This window comes from Lucilia sericata, unplaced genomic scaffold (assembly GCF_015586225.1).
Source record: "Lucilia sericata isolate MDLA Ls3-8-SP2 unplaced genomic scaffold, ASM1558622v1 Contig000074F_arrow, whole genome shotgun sequence".
NCBI classification, from domain to species: Eukaryota; Metazoa; Arthropoda; class Insecta; order Diptera; family Calliphoridae; genus Lucilia; species Lucilia sericata.
In genome coordinates this window covers 316,231-334,152 of record NW_023994108.1, presented here as the reverse complement: position 1 = coordinate 334,152, position 17,922 = coordinate 316,231, and the positions used below count along the sequence as shown (strand labels likewise).

The 17,922-nt window shown below is 29.5% G+C and overlaps 1 protein-coding gene across 1 annotated transcript in view; it reads left to right on the top strand.

Annotated features, from left to right (window-relative positions):
* LOC119616479 (proton-coupled amino acid transporter-like protein CG1139) overlaps nt 1–16,757 on the top strand; it is a 70,182-nt gene extending 53,425 nt beyond the window's left edge. The window contains exons 5-7 of the mRNA XM_037972842.1: nt 15,453–15,989; nt 16,072–16,244; nt 16,305–16,757. Of these exons, the coding sequence (XP_037828770.1) occupies nt 15,453–15,989; nt 16,072–16,244; nt 16,305–16,549 (955 nt within the window). The 3' untranslated portion in view covers nt 16,550–16,757. The remainder of the gene's footprint in view (nt 1–15,452; nt 15,990–16,071; nt 16,245–16,304) is intronic.
* Nucleotides 16,758–17,922: the final 1,165 nt, after the last annotated feature.

Genomic DNA, 17,922 nt, shown 5'->3' with positions numbered 1-17,922 from the left:
ATTCTTCAATAATAGTTCAATAATAGATGAAAATCCGCTTTTTTCCTCAAAAATGTTCAGATGAATATGTAAGTTCTTTGTGCAAAATTTGAATAATTTAGTTCCATTAGTTTCCCAGATAAACGAATTTTTGTATTTAATTAATATGGATGTGCCGCTCCCCTCATGGGTAGTTCGCCAATTTATTACCCAAAATGTTTAAATGGATGTAAAAGTTATTCGTGCAAAATTTAAAGATTCTAACTAATAGTTTCCAAGATAAACGAATTTTTTTATTTAATTTATATGGGAGGTGCCACGCCCCTAATGATATTCCGCCTACTTTTTGTCCTAAATAATCATATTGACACTAAAGTTTCTCCGACAAAATTTGAGGACTCTAACTGTTATATGATCTCAAATATACGGATTTAATATTTTCTTAATATGGGCGTGGCTCCTCGCCCACTTGGAATTTCAAAATAAAAAGTAGCCTATTACTTATTCCAGATATACAGGAAAACGCAGTGAAAATTTGAAGAAAATCGTTTCAGCCGTTTAGTAGTCTATAACGTTCAAACATACAAACACAAACAAACACACATTCATTTCTATACGCTCCACCACCATCTGTGGTGATAGAGGGTATATATAACTTTGTCATTCTGTGTGTAACACCAAGAAATATTCATCTGAGACCTAACAAAGTATATATATTCTTGGACCTTATGAAATTCTAAGTCGATCTAGCTATGTCCGTCCGTCTGTCTGTCTGTATAAAACATTCTCACGTTAATACAAAGCAACAAAAATTAACGAAATTCACCCAAAATATTTATTATTATCCTAGGCAGTTGGTATTGAAAATTAGCAAAATCGGTTCACATCGGGAAAAGTTATGAATAAAAATTTAAAACAACTCCGAACATTTTTTACACATTCTGATGTAATTTTCACGAAAACTATGCAATACAATTGCATGAAAATCATCACACATTCGTTTATACACGAGAGCTTGACCACTGCTGAAAATTGGCGGAATCGGTCCATAATTTCATATACCTCCCATACAAAAGTACATATTCCCGGAAAATTAGTTTATTGTTAATAACTTCCGTCATAATGTTGTGAATAGAATTCATTCAGAGAAAAAATTTTCAGGATCGGTCCAAAATTGGTCATAGCTCCCATACAAGGTCCCTTCCCGAAAATCACTTAAACGCACATAACTCGTAACTAAATCCATATAAAATTTCGTACAAGTATCGCTCTTATATATAGAAATGTTACTGTGAAATTTCCGATCGGTCTATAATTGGTCATATCTCCCATACTAGGCCCTGCCCCTAAAATCACTTTAACCGTATTTAACTAGTTGCATTAGTGCCGGTTCACTCAGGCAAACTTTTTGTTGGAAACTTTTGATTTTTGTGAGAGAAAAGAGAAAGAAATATCAATCATCTCTTTCTCTCACACACAAAATCAAAAGTTTTCCAAAAAAAGTTTCCCTGTGTGAATATTATATATATTTTGAATTTCCTTAAATCTTTCACACACATGCAAATGATTAAATATAGCTAAAGCATATCTTAGGGCGCTATAAAAATATAAAAGAAAATGGCGTTTGTAATGTTTAATAAATCTTGCAATTGTAACAGATTTAAGCTGTCTAAGTCTTGGGGTTTTTCTATTTAAAGCCTGGTACTCTGTTCAAAGTTGCGAAAAATTATGTTTTTTTCATGCGAAAAATTTGATGTGCAACAAATATAGTCTATCTCGCGATATGTTTTTTGAAAGCTGAAAAAAAATAAATCTTAATAATATAAACTATTCAGTGTTTTTTATTTAAAATGAATGAAAATATATTATTGACCGCTTGTGCATTAAATTTATTGTTTTGTTTATCATTTTTAAATGATTTTGTAATTTTTTAATTTTTGCGGCTGGAGAAATAATAATTTTAGGAAAAACAATAAAATGTAATCAGCTGTTTGTTTTAATTTCGTGCGAAAGAAGTGCTGCTTATGTTATTTCGTTAGTTGGGGAACAAGGTTGCCAGATAAATTTCACAATGTTTTTCACAATAAGAACAGAGTACTGCTTTTGCGAAATTATTTCGCAAATATTTCATACCAAATATTTTATATGTAGTTTGACAGCATTAAGACATGAGAAAACTTATTTCTACAACTATTTGATCAATTGAAAAAGTATTAATATGAAAGAAGCTGGTGGAGGGTATTTAAGACTCGGCTCAGCCGAATATAGCACTCTAACTGGTATATAGATTCATATGGGAGGTGCCAAGTTCCCCATTGAAAGTCTGCCCGTTATACTCTAAATGTTCAAATGAATGTCAAGATTCTTCAAGTAAAATTTGAAGATTCTAGCTATAATAGTTTCTCAGATATACGAATTTTTCTATTTAACTCATATGGGGGCTTAAGCCCCCCAGATGAAAGTCCGCTTTTTGTTCCTCCAAAATGTTTAGATAAATATTTAAGTTCTTCGTGCAAAATTTGAAAAATTCAGTTCCATTAGTTTCCCAGATAAACGATTTTTTGTATTTAATTAATATGGGAGGTGCCGCTCCCCACATGGGTAGTCCGCCAATTTATTACCCAAAATGTTTAAATGTAAAATTTGAAGATTCTAACTGTAATAGTTTCCAAGATTAACGAATTTTTGTATTTAATTTATATGGGAGGTGCCACGACCCCTAATACTATTCCGTCTACTTTTTGTCCTATATAATCTAAAGTTGCTCCGACAAAATTTGAGGACTCTAACTGTTATATGATCTCAAATATATGGATTTAATAGTTTCTTAATATGGGCGTGGCTCCTCGACCACTTGGAATTTCAAAATAAATAGTAGTCTATTACCTATTCCAGACATACAGGAATACGCTGTGAAAATTTGTAGAAAATCGGTTCAGCCGATTCAATAGAAAACAAATATGATCAACAAATATATATTATGGACTTTTTACGGATTTAGGGATGTAAAATAGTATACATTTGCGTAAAAATCAAAAAGTCCGGAGATATATGCAGTGATGAGTAGCGATATGACAAAAGTATACTTTTCGGTAAAAAATTTCTGTATATAAATATTAAAATTTGAAAATAATAAAAATAAACATTTTAAACAAATTTGGTTTATATTAGAAATTGGGGTTGGTGCGTGATGTTTTTGATTCCAATTGACCTAAAAAAATTATTTTCATTACTTGTACAACATTGGCAATCATGTGGTGGTATGCCAAAAATTTTGCCAAATTAGTTGTATCCCTAATGTACATACCTCTTCCAAAGAAATTCAATTGGCTAATTTTATGGACAGATAACATCATTATATCGCCGCAGGTGTTACTAACTTTAAGACATAACCAAAATCCCGTTCACATTAGTTGGGTGCAGTGATGCCAGGAGATTTTTTTCTGAAATCCCTACGCTTATGAGAAAAAATCCCTTTTTTCCCTACACGCACTTTTTATTTTCCCTACATTTTTCCCTACACTACTTTTTTCCAAGTTTATCTTAAAAAAATACAAAAATAACATAAAAAACTAAAATATTAGCTCCGTTTTATAATATACATATATACATATATATGTATTTTTTTAATTTTAGGAATAAAATTTCTAGAATTTAAATTTTAAATTTTTTTTCTTTCAATTTTACATCATACAAATCTTCCAACCCTGACTCTTCAGTTAAGATTAAAAAACCAAGACAATTGAAAGATTTATAGCAGTATCACGATTCGATGTTAAAAATTTATTTTATGTGCCCCCAACAAAATAATTTTCATAAAATAATTATTTTAAATAAGGTTTACTTTTGCGTTTACTTTTTGCGGTTTACTTTTATAAATTTTCAGAACATTAAATCTATATGAATGATTTTACTATGTCGCATGTTTTGTAGATCTCAGTTCAAGAAACCCGAATTTTGGATTATGCCAGTCTTGTAGAGATATGTAGGTACATATATTGTAGAAATTACAAGCGGAATTTTTACTAACGATACACTTAAAACTGATTTCATTTTTAATTTTAAAGTTTAATACATGAAAGGGTATATTTTTAGTTGTTAAAAACTATGAAATTGAAAAATCCCTACAATTTGACAATAGTAAGAAATCTTTCCCTTTTTCCCTACACGTGAAAATTTTTAAAAAAATCCCTACAAAAAGGGAAAAATCCCTACACTTGGCATCACTGGTTGGGTGTATTTAGACTGCATTGAAAATAACAATAAACGTTTATATAAAGCGTTAATTTAAGCATTAGCACAATTCCACTGGTACAATAGCCTCTGCTGCTGCAATAAACATTGCTAAAAATTATGTTTTTGCCATACTCTGATTCGCTTCTATGTATAAATATTCTAAGTTTATTACCATCAAACATCTAAGAATTTTTGTTGATTTTATACCTATTTTTAACGTAAAATTCGATTTCATTACTTTTTAGTTTTTTCACATTTAGTAAATTTTGCAACGACATTTGCAAACATTTTTAAAACACATTTTTAATTGGCCTTTAAATGTCTTCCTAAAATTTTAACCAATGCCGAATATTGTACAGTTTGAAAATTGGGTACTTTGAAACCCTATAAAGCTTATAACTTAATATTTTATTAATAATTCAATTTGTTAGGACAGTGACGATATCGGATTAGAAACATAATAATAACATGAGACTTACTAATTTCTGTAAATATATTTTTAGTCCACATGTTAGTTTTTGAATTTTGATTTAAAAAAAGGGTCTAATTTTGTTTGCGCATTACAACGGCGTTAAAAATTAAATTTTTAGGCTGTTAAGGGACTTGTATCAATAGCCAACTATTGCTTTCACATTATCCAATACAAAAAAAAATTATTTCGGGGAACGTACTTTCGACCACATTAATTTTCTTAGAGTGGAAATATTAAAATGTTTACAAAATTTTAATTTACAAAATCTCTATTACTAGACCAATTAAGATGAAATTTGGCATAACATTGCTGAAGATTGTGACGAATATATCTATCTATTATATATATAAAATTCTAACGTTACTGACTGACTGACTGACTGACTGACTGATTCATCATCGCACAGCCTAAACGGTTGAAGCTAAAGAGCTGAAATTTGCACAGGAGGTTGGTCTCCCGCCAAATAGATCCACTAAGACGGGATTTTTGGAAATTCGAATGTTTAGGGGGTAAAAAAGGGTAAAAACGGGTAAATTCGGTAACCTTATATCTCCTAAACTAGAAAAGATACAAAAACAGTTTAAAGCTTATCGCCGTTCATTTAAAAAATAAACGGACAGGTGTCTGGTACTTTTTTAAAATTCGCCCCCTTTAGGGAATAAACGGGTAAAAACTGTATTTTGGTACTTTTTTCGCACCCCATGTATCTTTTAAACCAGTGCACATTCAAAAAATATTTTTGACTCCTTCATAACTTAACGAAAAAATAAAAATATGAATTTAGTACTTTTTGGATATTCGGACGTTTAAGGGGTTAAAATTGTACCTATTTTTGGTACTTTTTTCATAAAACATTGTTTTTGGTTTATTAACTTATACATATGAATACATAATAACGGGCTCCCAATACGATGTTGCAACTTTTTGGAATAGAATTTTTATTTCGTTAATGGGGAGGAAAAAAGTACCAAAAGGGGTAAAAACGGGAAATTTGATTTTATTCAACCACAATGATCCAATTTAGATAAAATTTTTAAATTTAGAAACACTAAATATCCTAATGGGGTGTTATTTGGAATCCCGGTACCAAGTGATATTTTTTGGTACTTTTCATTCTCCAACTGGTCCTTTTTGAGTTTTCTATGATATTGAAATAGAAACATGAAATTAATAATAAAGGGACTTTTCGCTACTTTTTCGTTCTACACAGGTACTTTTTTGAGTTTTCTTTAAAATTAAACCTAGAAACATGAAATTAAGCATGTAGAGCTCGGAGTAAATGAGAATCTATAAAATGGGACTTTTTGGTACTTTTTCGTTCTTCAAAAGGTACTTTTTGAATTTTCTATAATATTAAACCTAGAAACATGAAATTAAACATGTAGAGACCGGAGTAAATGAGAATCTATAAAAGGGGACTTTTTGGTACTTTTTCGTCCTTCGACTGGTACTTTTTGAGTTTTCTATAAAATTTAACCTAGAAACATGAAATTAAGCATGTAGAGCCCGGAGTAAATGAGAATCTATAAAAGGGGACTATTTGGTACATTTTCGTCTTTCGACTGGTACTTTTTGAGTTTTCTATAAAATTTAACCTAGAAACATGAAATTAAGCATGTAGAGCCCTTAGTAAATGAGAATCTATAAAAGGGGACTTTTTGGTACTTTTTCGTCCTTCGACTGGTACTTTTTGAGTTTTCTATAAAATTTAACCTAGAAACATGAAATTAAGCATGTAGAGCCCTTAGTAAATGAGAATCTATAAAAGGGGACTTTTTGGTACTTTTTCGTCTTTCGACTGATACTTTTTGAGTTTTCTATAAAATTTAACCTAGAAACATGAAATTAAGCATGTAGAACCCGGAGTAAATGAGAATCTATAAAAGGGGACTTTTTGGAACTTTTTCGTCTTTCGACTGGTATTTTTTGAGTTTTCTATAAAATTTAACCTAGAAACATGAATTTAAGCATGTAGAGCCCAGAGTAAATGAGAATCTATAAAAGGGGACTTTTTGGTACTTTTTCGTCCTTCGACTGGTACTTTTTGAGTTTTCTATAAAATTTAACCTAGAAACATGAAATTAAGCATGTAGAGCCCGGAGTAAATGAGAATCTATAAAAGGGGACTATTTGGTACATTTTCGTCTTTCGACTGGTACTTTTTGAGTTTTCTATAAAATTTAACCTAGAAACATGAAATTAAGCATGTAGAGCCCTTAGTAAATGAGAATCTATAAAAGGGGACTTTTTGGTACTTTTTCGTCCTTCGACTGGTACTTTTTGAGTTTTCTATAAAATTTAACCTAGAAACATGAAATTAAGCATGTAGAGCCCTTAGTAAATGAGAATCTATAAAAGGGGACTTTTTGGTACTTTTTCGTCCTTCGACTGGTACTTTTTGAGTTTTCTATAAAATTTAACCTAGAAACATGAAATTAAGCATGTAGAGCCCTTAGTAAATGAGAATCTATAAAAGGGGACTTTTTGGTACTTTTTCGTCTTTCGACTGATACTTTTTGAGTTTTCTATAAAATTTAACCTAGAAACATGAAATTAAGCATGTAGAACCCGGAGTAAATGAGAATCTATAATAGGGGACTTTTTGGTACTTTTTCGTCCTTCGACTGGTACTTTTTGAGTTTTCTATAAAATTTAACCTAGAAACATGAAATTAAGCATGCGGAGGCCTTAGTTAATGAGAATCTATAAAAGGGGACTTTTTGGTACTTTTTCGTCCTTCGACTGGTACTTTTTTAGTTTTCTATAAAATTTAACCTAGAAACATGAAATTAAGCATGTAGAGCCCTTAGTAAATGAGAATCTATAAAAGGGGACTTTTTGGTACTTTTTCGTCTTTCGACTGGTACTTTTTGAATTTTCTATAATATTGATCCTAGAAGCATGAAATTAAGCATGTAGAGCCTGGAGTAAATGAGAATCTATAAAAGGGGACTTTTTGGTACTTTTTCGTTCTTCAAAAGGTACTTTATGAATTTTCTATAATATTGAAAATAGAAACATAAAAGTATGCATGTAGAGCCTGGATTAAGTGAGAAACTATAAAAGGGGACTTTTTGGTACTTTTTTGTTCTTCAAAAGGTACTTTTGAATTTTCTATAATATTGAACCTAGAAACATGAAATTAAACATGTAGAGCCCGAATTAAGTGAGGACCTATAAAAGAGGACTTTTTGGTACTTTTTCGTTCTTCAAAAAGTACTTTTTGAATTTTCTATAATATTGATCCTAGAAGCATGAAATTAAGCATGTAGAGCCTGGAGTAAATGAGAATCTATAAAAGGGGACTTTTTGGTACTTTTTCGTTCTTCAAAAGGTACTTTTTGAATTTTCTATAATATTGATCCTAGAAGCATGGAATTAAGCATATAGAGCCTGGAGTAAATGAGAATCTATAAAAGGGGACTTTTTGGTACTTTTTCGTTCTTCAAAAGGTACTTTTTGAATTTTCTATAATATTGAACCTAGAAACATGAAATTAAGCAAGTACAGCCAAGATTAAGTGATAACCTATAAAAGGGGACTTTTCGGCACTTTTTCGTTCTTCAAAAGGTACTTTTTGAATGTTCTATAATATTGAACCTAGAAACATGAAATTAAGTACGTAGAGCTCGGAGTAAGTGAGAACATATAAAAGAGGATTTTTTGGTAATTTTTCGTTCTTCAACTGGTACTTTTTTAATTTTCTATAATAGGGGCTTTTTTTAATCACTGGATTTATTTTGGATTTATTTTATTTCAAGAAAAAAACTATCTTTGGAGGCTGAAATTTAGTTTTGGTCATCATAATCTGAAAATACACTGTATATGCTAATAGAAGGTCAAAGAAAAATTAATTTTAGTGCAACAATGGCGGTTCTGCAGCTAAAAAAAGTAAATCCAACTTGGATTTATTAAATCCAAAAAAATAGTTGGATTTAGCTAATTTCAATATGGCAATGCTTTGTATTCATAGAATAAAACCAAAATAATTTAAAAATGATTTAATTTGTTTTATTTTGCTATTCACCAATAGATGGCAAATATTTTTTAAAATGTATAAAAATAGGAAAATAAACAAAATTCATGTAACTTAAATATTTCAAACATGATATTTCAGTGCAAATACCAATTTTTGCAACAAATTGTTACAAATTTTATGGAAAATTTACAAATTTAATATTAAATTTTGAAATAACTCCATCTGTCGGCCGCTGCTGACATTGTGATTTGAAATTTGTTTAGCCTCGATTAAAACCTTTTGCTTTATCCACCTGGCGTACAGAGGGAGAACTAAATTTTGGATTTAATAAATCCAATTGTTTAAAAAATGCTGCTAATATTGAACTTAGGAACATGAAATTAAATAAATGAGGTCTTTTGTTACTTTTTCGTACTTCATTGGTACTTTTTGAGTTTTCTAAAATATTGAATATATAAACATAAATTTAAATAGGGGACTTTTTGATATTGCAGATATATATACATTTACAATAATATTTATTTAATTCCATTACGATGAGGGTAGCGAAGCACACTGGGTATAGCTAGTAAACTATAATAACACCAACTAATTCTGAAATGAATTAAAAAAGCACAAACGTATGCACCATGTTTTTCGTATGCACTCCTTATATACAATTTATATTTTTATGAATATTTACATATATAATTTATATGTTGTTTCTAGATAACGTGTGAGTAGTTTGAGTTAAAATTTTACTTGTATTTTGTTTTTGTTACAATAACAAAATACAAGTAAAATTTGTACTTAAACTACTCGCTCGTTATCTAGAAACAGCACATTAGTATTACGTTATGACAAGTTTTCAATAAATTTTTTTTTCTTTATTTATAGCATAAGAAAATGTTTTTAAATGTTTAGGAAGTGTATTCCATATCCTTGAAACTCTGACTGGGAATGAGTGTATTATTTTATAAAATAAGTAATCTAAAACGAACATATGTTGAGAAACGGAATCCAAACAAGTTAGAGTGTTATATTCGGCTGAGCCGAATTTTAAATATTCTCCACCAGCTACTTTTATATTAATAACCTTTTAGGGCCAATCTTTAGGTGAAATATTAGCGATTAAATTAAAATTAATCGTCGAAAGATGTTTTTGAGTACTCAATTAGTTAATTTTGTTTGCAAGTTTAAGCGCCCAATGGAGGTGGTTTAATCTTAAGCACGAAATGCAAAAGTGTAAACAGCTGATGCAAAAAAATTAATAAAATTTTTATAAATATAAACATTAAAATGTTCTATTTATTGATTAGTATAAATTATGAACACTTCAAAATACATTTTTTTGTTTTTAATTTAAGTTTTCATTAAGTTTCATATTAAATTTACAATTGTCTTCTTCTTTTTATAAAATATGCATTGTTTTGATAACAAACAGTGAAGTTTTCTGTTGTTTTGTATGGCAACACTGCGAAGTTTAATCTTGTACTCAAAAACATCAAAGGGGATTAACATAAGATTAAATTTATTTTTAGATTAACTAATCTGATTATTAATTGGCATTTGATTACCATCTCAAAAACCCGCTCTTAGTTAATCAAATAGTTGTGTCTCATCTTTTCTAATAGAACAATCCAAGATTTAAATATTTAAAGGCTCATTATTATAACTTGGCAATAAGTAAAGATATGATTTTATAATGCAGATAACTCATCACTAGTTGTTATAATTGTACTTTAGTTAAAGGATATCCACGAAGCAAAAGAGTCCTCACGCTTTCTTTAAAAAATTGGTGTAAATAAAATAAGGTATTAAATATACTACCAAGAGTGAAAACCGCTAATGAGATTAAATTTACGCAGTATTGAAACTACATTCTTAAATTTAAAAAATTTAGCAAGTTTGTAAGGGACCTGCACTGCTCTTAGATTTCTGACATTAATAAGATATACATTAGGGTGGGTCGAAAATAGGCTTTTCTCTCGGATCAACTTCTAATAGTGAAAGTATGTGTAAATGTTATTCAATTATTTTGAGGGTAAGAGCCCGCGCATCGCCGCCAAAGTTTGTAAATGCGTTTATATGGGAAAAATTGAATTTTTTGGAGTTTTTTTCATAAAATGAGGCTTTAAGAGTTAATTATTGCGCCATTTTATAGCAAAATCGTAATGTATACAACAATTTCTTTCCAAAAAGATAGAAAAACTCAAAATTGTTTAAAAAATTTTTGAGTTATTAAAATTTCCCCCGAGAATTTTGTGATTCTGAAGACACATACAAGTAAATATAAGAAATTTTTTTAGTTTTGAAAAATTTTACAAAAAAATTTTATGTTTATCTTTATAAGATTCATAAATGTGCTAGTACGAATTTTTGTTCAAAGTGGATAACGCTTACTTGGTTTATTATGTGTTCAAAAAGGGCTATGATTTTAACAGCATATCCAAAACTCCATTTCCAAAGTTTAAAAAATTTTGTTAAATGGATTTTTTAAAATTAATGTTTTCTATACTGGATAATATAAAGGATATATATAAGAATTAAACACAAAAAGAATGAGCTCAATACCTCTCATAGTTTTACCGTACCTGCTATGTGAAGTTGAAGGATTTCGCGAAAAAGACAATTTTTGCCAATAATTAAGTAGGGTAGAAGTCACTTTTTTTTTGAGGCGGCCTCAAATTAAAACCACAATACATATTCTTAATTTTTTTCTTGGTTCGGATACTTAGATATGTTGGCTTTAGTTTTATCCCTTTCAATCTTTCCTAAGACATCCTCATACACATATTTTTTTAACTTTTCCGCACTGACCAAAAACTGCGATACCGCCCCATCCATGGAGTAAATACGCCAAGGGGATGGGGCAGATTTGTCATTAGTAAAATAAGCCAAAAAAATTAAAAAGTAAAAACTTATTTTGCTGTTTTATATTTTAAATCACTAAACAAAATATAATAAACTAGATATTTATTGTTTATTTCACATAACTTAACAAAAAAAATTAAAACAAATTATTAATGATTTTTTCTATATTTTAACAAAATTTTGTTCTACATCACAAGCATTACATATATTTGGCGAATGTGCCCCACGGGCAGTTCTGGGGTTTAGTTTAAATTTTTTCGGTTTCTCGGTTTTCAAGTTATTCGCTTTGGCAGATGTGCCCCTATGGCGAATGATCCCCCTTCTACCCTAAACATTATATTATTACAAATTGTTGCTTAATTTTGATCAAGCAAATTGCGATTATTATTTCCAAGTCCATGGCAAGTTATTTTTGATAAAATTTCCGAAATTAAAAATCATTAAAAATCATTATCTGCGACCGAACTTAATTTTCTAGTGACATACTCCGTTTTGAAAAGTTGGGTCAAAATCGGGAGATATTGCATTTTAAAGTATAAACTGTATCTGAGGTGATTTTTGACTATTTACAGCCTGTTTTTCTAAAATGAAAATTTGCCTTCGTTCTTAAAAATAACGAATGAAATTGGCTTTACGTTTTTGTAACGAAAAAATAAATTTTCATGTGAGTGGCAACGAAAGAGCTTTATTTTTCCATATATTTTTGGTTTTTAGAAAATGAATTCGTTCGTAATAAACGACAGAACTGTCAGAAATAGACGATAGGCAAAGGCCTTTCGTTTGCCCAAAAAATAACGAAAATTACACCAAAATACGAAATAATATGTGGCCACTTGAACCTGAATGCAATTTGCAATAAAAACCTTTAAATTTTTTGAGACATTGCATACAATTTTCATGTTGTTTTTAAAAAAACATTTTTTCATAATTTAAATTTTTTTGTAAAATTATTTTATTTTTGTTTATTTTTACTACATGAAAAAATATTTAAAATTTCAGAAATTATATACGTAGGCAACAATGTTCTGTTACGATAGAAAAAGCTCATTTCATTATAGACATTTTTAAACGAAAACTTTCAAATGTTTTATAAAATCCTAATTTTAAACTTGATCGTAATAAAAAGTGAGATCTAAATCGTGTGAGATCTAAATTGTTTTAGAAAAACAGGCTGTTAAATTTAAAAAACAAAACTCACACGCACTTAAAAGTAAATAAATACATGAACTAGAGTCCACTTGAATTATTATGCATATATATTTAGCAGAGACTGAAAATAACGGGTCCACTTTGTTTTTATAAGGTTAATTGCTGTGATCACCATTTATAATTGTGTTTTTGCAGTTTATCACTGAGAGAAACCTTTATGTTAGATTTTTTTTGATAAGTGGTTGAGAGAAACCGAAAAGAAAAACAAAATAACTCGCTACAATTGATTTTTATTTTGTAAACTTTTTTGAAAAGGTCTGCTAATGATTTTTATTTTTAAAAGCAAAACAATAAATCGCAAATGTAAATACACGATTAGGGCACACATACACACATAATATCTGCAGAAATCATAGCAAACAACAACAATATACTCTCCCACTCTCATATAAGCAAGAGGAAAAAGGAATTCAAAACCCAAGTGCTCAGCCAAAAACATAAGTAACAAAACAAAAGTAGTAAAGGTTATACTAAACCATTTAAGTAAAAATCATTTTATAACTGTTATTCTGAGTGATTTATTTTAAAAAACAAAAATAAATCACAATTCATACACTTTAGTTATGTGGCCCAGTTATTTTCAGTCTCTGATATTTAGTTTTTATACCCACCATCAAAAAAGATGGGGGGTATATTGATTTTGTCATTCCGTTTGTAACACATCGAAATATTGGTCATAGACCCACAAAAGTATATATATTCTGGGTCCTCATTAAATTCTAAGTCGATCTAGCCATGTCTGTCCGTCTGTCCGTCCGTCCGTCTGTCTGTCTGTCTGTCTGTCTGTTGAAAGCACGATAGAGTCCCAATGGAAAGAGCTAGAGGGTTGAAATTTTACATAAATATTTCTAACAGGTAAGGTTTGTTTGGTATTGAAAATGGGCAATATCGGTCCACATTTTCTGATAGCCCCCATACAAGTGGCCCCTCGAAAAGCAGCTTTAACAGCCATAACTTGTTTAAAAATACGAATATAGCGATAAAATTCGGCATATGGAAGTTTCTTATGATCCAAAATCATTATGCAAAATTTTATGAGGATCGGTTCATAATTGACCCCACCCCCCATATAAGGTCCCCTTCAGAAAATGACTTTAACGCTCATTACTGGCTTAAAAATACTAGTATATAGATGAAATTCGACATAAGTAAGTTTCATACGAGTCAAAATCTATCTAAAAAATTGTATGTTGATCGGTCCATGATTGACTCTACCCCCCATATAAGGTCCCCTTTAGAAAATGACTGCAACGCTCATTAATGGCTTAAAAATACGAGTGTAGCGATGAAATTCGACACAAATAAATTTAATACGAACCAAATTCTATCTACCAAATTATATTAGGATCGACCCATAGTTGACCCTACCCCCTATATAAGGTCCCCTTCAGAAAATTACTTTAACGCTTATAACTGGCCTAAAAAATACGAGTATATAGATGAAGTTCGACATAAGTAAGTTTCATTCTAGTCAAGCGAGGTTTGATGGTGGGTATATAAGATTCGGCATTGCCGAATATAACACTCTTACTTGTTCATAATTAGGTCGTATATCTATGCGTGAAAACTTTTTACAAAATTTAAAAAAATAAAATATCACCTCACAAAAGTTCATACTTTAAAACGCAATATCAGCCGATTTTGACCAAACTTTTCAAAATGCCACTGTGTTTTTTGACATACAGTGTTATTGGCAAAAATTGCCTTTTTCGCGAAATCCTTCAACTTCACATCGCGTTTTTGACCACAGACTAAACCGAGTAAGCGTTATCCAATTTGAACAAAAATTCGTCCTAGCACATTTACGCATCTTATAAATTTAAACATAGTATTTTTTTTTGTAAAATTTTTCAAAACTAAAAAAAAATTTCTTAACCTAACCTAACCTACTTTTATGTGTCTTCAGAATCACAAAATTCTTGGGGGAAATTTTAATAACTCCAAAATGTTTAAACCAATTTTGAGTTTTTTTTATATTTTTGGAAAGAAAATGTTGTATACATTACGATTTTGCTATAAAATGAAGAGCCTCATTTTGTGAAAAAACTCCAAAAAGTGTAATTTTTTTCCCATATAAACACATTTACAAATTTTGCCGGCGATGCGCGGTCTCTTACCATCAAAATAATTGAATAATATTTTACAGTCTTCCATTTGATGTTAAAATACAACATAATTTCACTATTAGAAGTTGATCCGAGAGAAAAGCCTATTTTCGACCCACTCTAATATACATATCTTGCGTGAAATTACTACACCAATTAAATACCGTTGATTAAATTTAATTTGATTAATGCGCGCACATGGACTATTAAAAAAACGCAAAATTTTTGTTACATTGGTTTACAACTATATAAATTATAAGGATTTTCAAATGTCCAAAGTCTTGTGAAATTTTAAAAATCAAAAAAATTTTGAAAATCAAAAAAATAAAATATTTTATAATTTTGTTTATAATACATTTGTGATTGTAGAAATTCATTTTAATAATAAAAAAATCAACAAAAGAGTTTCCTTTATTAAAATAAATGTGAAGTTAGTGAAAATTGTCAAAATTTCATGAAATCAAAAAAGATTTCGTTTGGCACAGCAAAAGTGATAATATTTTCCACCATAAGAAAATTTTATTTTACCATAGAACTTTGCTACCGTTTGGCACACAGCCTTTGTAAAATAAATAAATATATAAATAGGTTTAATAAAATTTTTATTAAATTTTTATAGGAAAATTATTACAACATTCCTGTTTATAACTCAAATGGGATTTTGCTGCGTTTACTTTCTTTTCGTTGCTTTAAATGTGAAAGAAGTCGTAGATCATTATTTCATTAAATTGGATGTACACGTTTATTTAATGTTAATGCTTATACCAATGATCGTCTTAAATTTGGTGAAAAATCTAAAATACCTGACTCCAGTTTCTTTATTTGCCGCAATATTAACAGTGGCAGGCTTGGCTATATCCTTTTTCTACATGCTACAAGATTTACCGCACACGAGCACGGTAAAACCAATAGCATCTTGGTCGACACTACCCTTGTATTTCGGAACAGCTATTTATGCTTTTGAGGGTATTGGTGTTGTACTTCCATTAGAGAATAATATGAAGACACCTGAAGATTTTGGAGGAACTACCGGAGTTCTTAATACTGGAATGGTGATCGTAGCTTGCTTATATACATCAGTAGGATTCTTTGGATACCTTAAGTACGGCGACGACGTAAAAGGAAGTATAACATTAAATTTGCCACAGGATGACATGTATGGATAAAACTGCTTTTTGAAAACATAGTTGTATATATGTTAATATATTTTAATTTTATTTGCCTAATTACAAACTTAGATTATCGCAGTTGGTTCGAATAGCTATGGCTGTTGCAATTTTTCTGTCATATTCATTGCAATTTTATGTGCCTGTAAACATTGTAGAACCATATGTGGAGAGGCAATTTGAAACAGTCCGAGGAAAAGAATTAGCAGCAACTACTTTGCGTATAGTTTTGGTCACATTTACATGTAAGTAACAGATTTTAAATTTTCGATATTTCTGAACGTCTTAATCTCAATTGATTTCAGTTATTTTGGCTGCTTGTATACCAAACTTGGGCCCAATTATTTCGCTTGTAGGCGCAATAAGTAGTTCAGCATTAGCTCTTATTGCTCCGCCAATTATTGAAATTATCACATTTTGGCCTGTAGGCTTCGGTCGCTATAATTGGATTATGTGGAAGGATATTGGAATTCTTATTTTTGGGCTGTGTGGTTTTGTTTTCGGTACATATGCAAGTATAGCACAAATTTTAAATCCAAGTATAGTTTAATATGTCTCATGTTTAAAAAATTTTATGAAAAACAAACTTAAAATAATCACGAATTTCAGTGTTCTATTTAAAATATTCTTATTTATATTTTTAAAGTGGTGCATTTAAGTTAGATAATCTATTTAGTATTTTTAGCAGATGTTTTTTATAATAAGATTACCAAAAACTAAAATAAATAAAATCTCGCATTCTGTAGAGTATATTTTAAGTTTTCTGTGATCATTTTAATTAGTATGTATGTACTGCAAGCAATGTTTTTCGATTTTGTGATATCATATCTTTTTAGAAGGTGATCAGTGATCACGATGGTGTAATCATTTCTGTTTAAGTTCCAACACCTTCATCTGCATATCTGCGTCTAAAAGCATTGATTGCATATAATTACGCCAATATGGTTACTGATAAAATTAGCATGCATCTATGAATGAATGTTTAAACATTCAAGTTCCGTAAAGGTATCTTCATTAGTTGTAGGCAGTATAATATTATGCGGTAGGCAGTATAATACGTTAGGACTGATCGAAAATACCTTTTTTCTTGGATCAACTTCTAATAGTGAAATTTTGTTGTATTGTAATGTCTAATATAAATCGTATATGGATATAAATAACATGGAGTTAAAAACAATACAAGTTTTACAAAATAAGCGTCTAAAAATTGCGACTGAATGATATTTCATCTATTTAACATTAAAATACAATATATTTTCAATATTAGAATATTAGAAATATTCTCATAGTTTTAGTACTATTACAAAATCACAATTCAACTTCTATTTCTTTTCCTGTAAGTGTTTTTGACACATTTGCACTTATAAAAAATGTAGTTCGGTTTTAATTCCCCAGAATATATAACTTTTCGTTCGTACTTATTGTGCTTTATGTATAGATATTTAATTTATTATGAAAATAGAATTAAAGCCTTTTTTCCATTTTAAATCATTGTAAAAATTGTAATATAAGTTGTCTTAAAAAACTATTTATACAGAAATAACCTTGAATTTTTTTTAGTTAATATACCTGCAATATAAAATATTTGCTCTATTTTTATATAAAATTTAAAGTATAAAATGACCACTATAATTTTCTATAATTCATTATAATTATTAAGTATGTTTGCGAACTTCATAATATGTAACAATTTGTTACTGGATTCCGTTCATAATATATGCTTGATATTTGAAAATGTTAACAAACCAAAGAAAGTGAGAAATTGACAAATTTAAGAAGAGACACATCCGTTCATATTAAATTACCGTGTTTAATGCTTTGAAATAATTTACAACAATAATGAATTTTTTAACATAGAGAAATGCACTTAAATTACTGCGAATTACAATTTTAAAAATATTTTAAAAACTTAAAAACAATCAA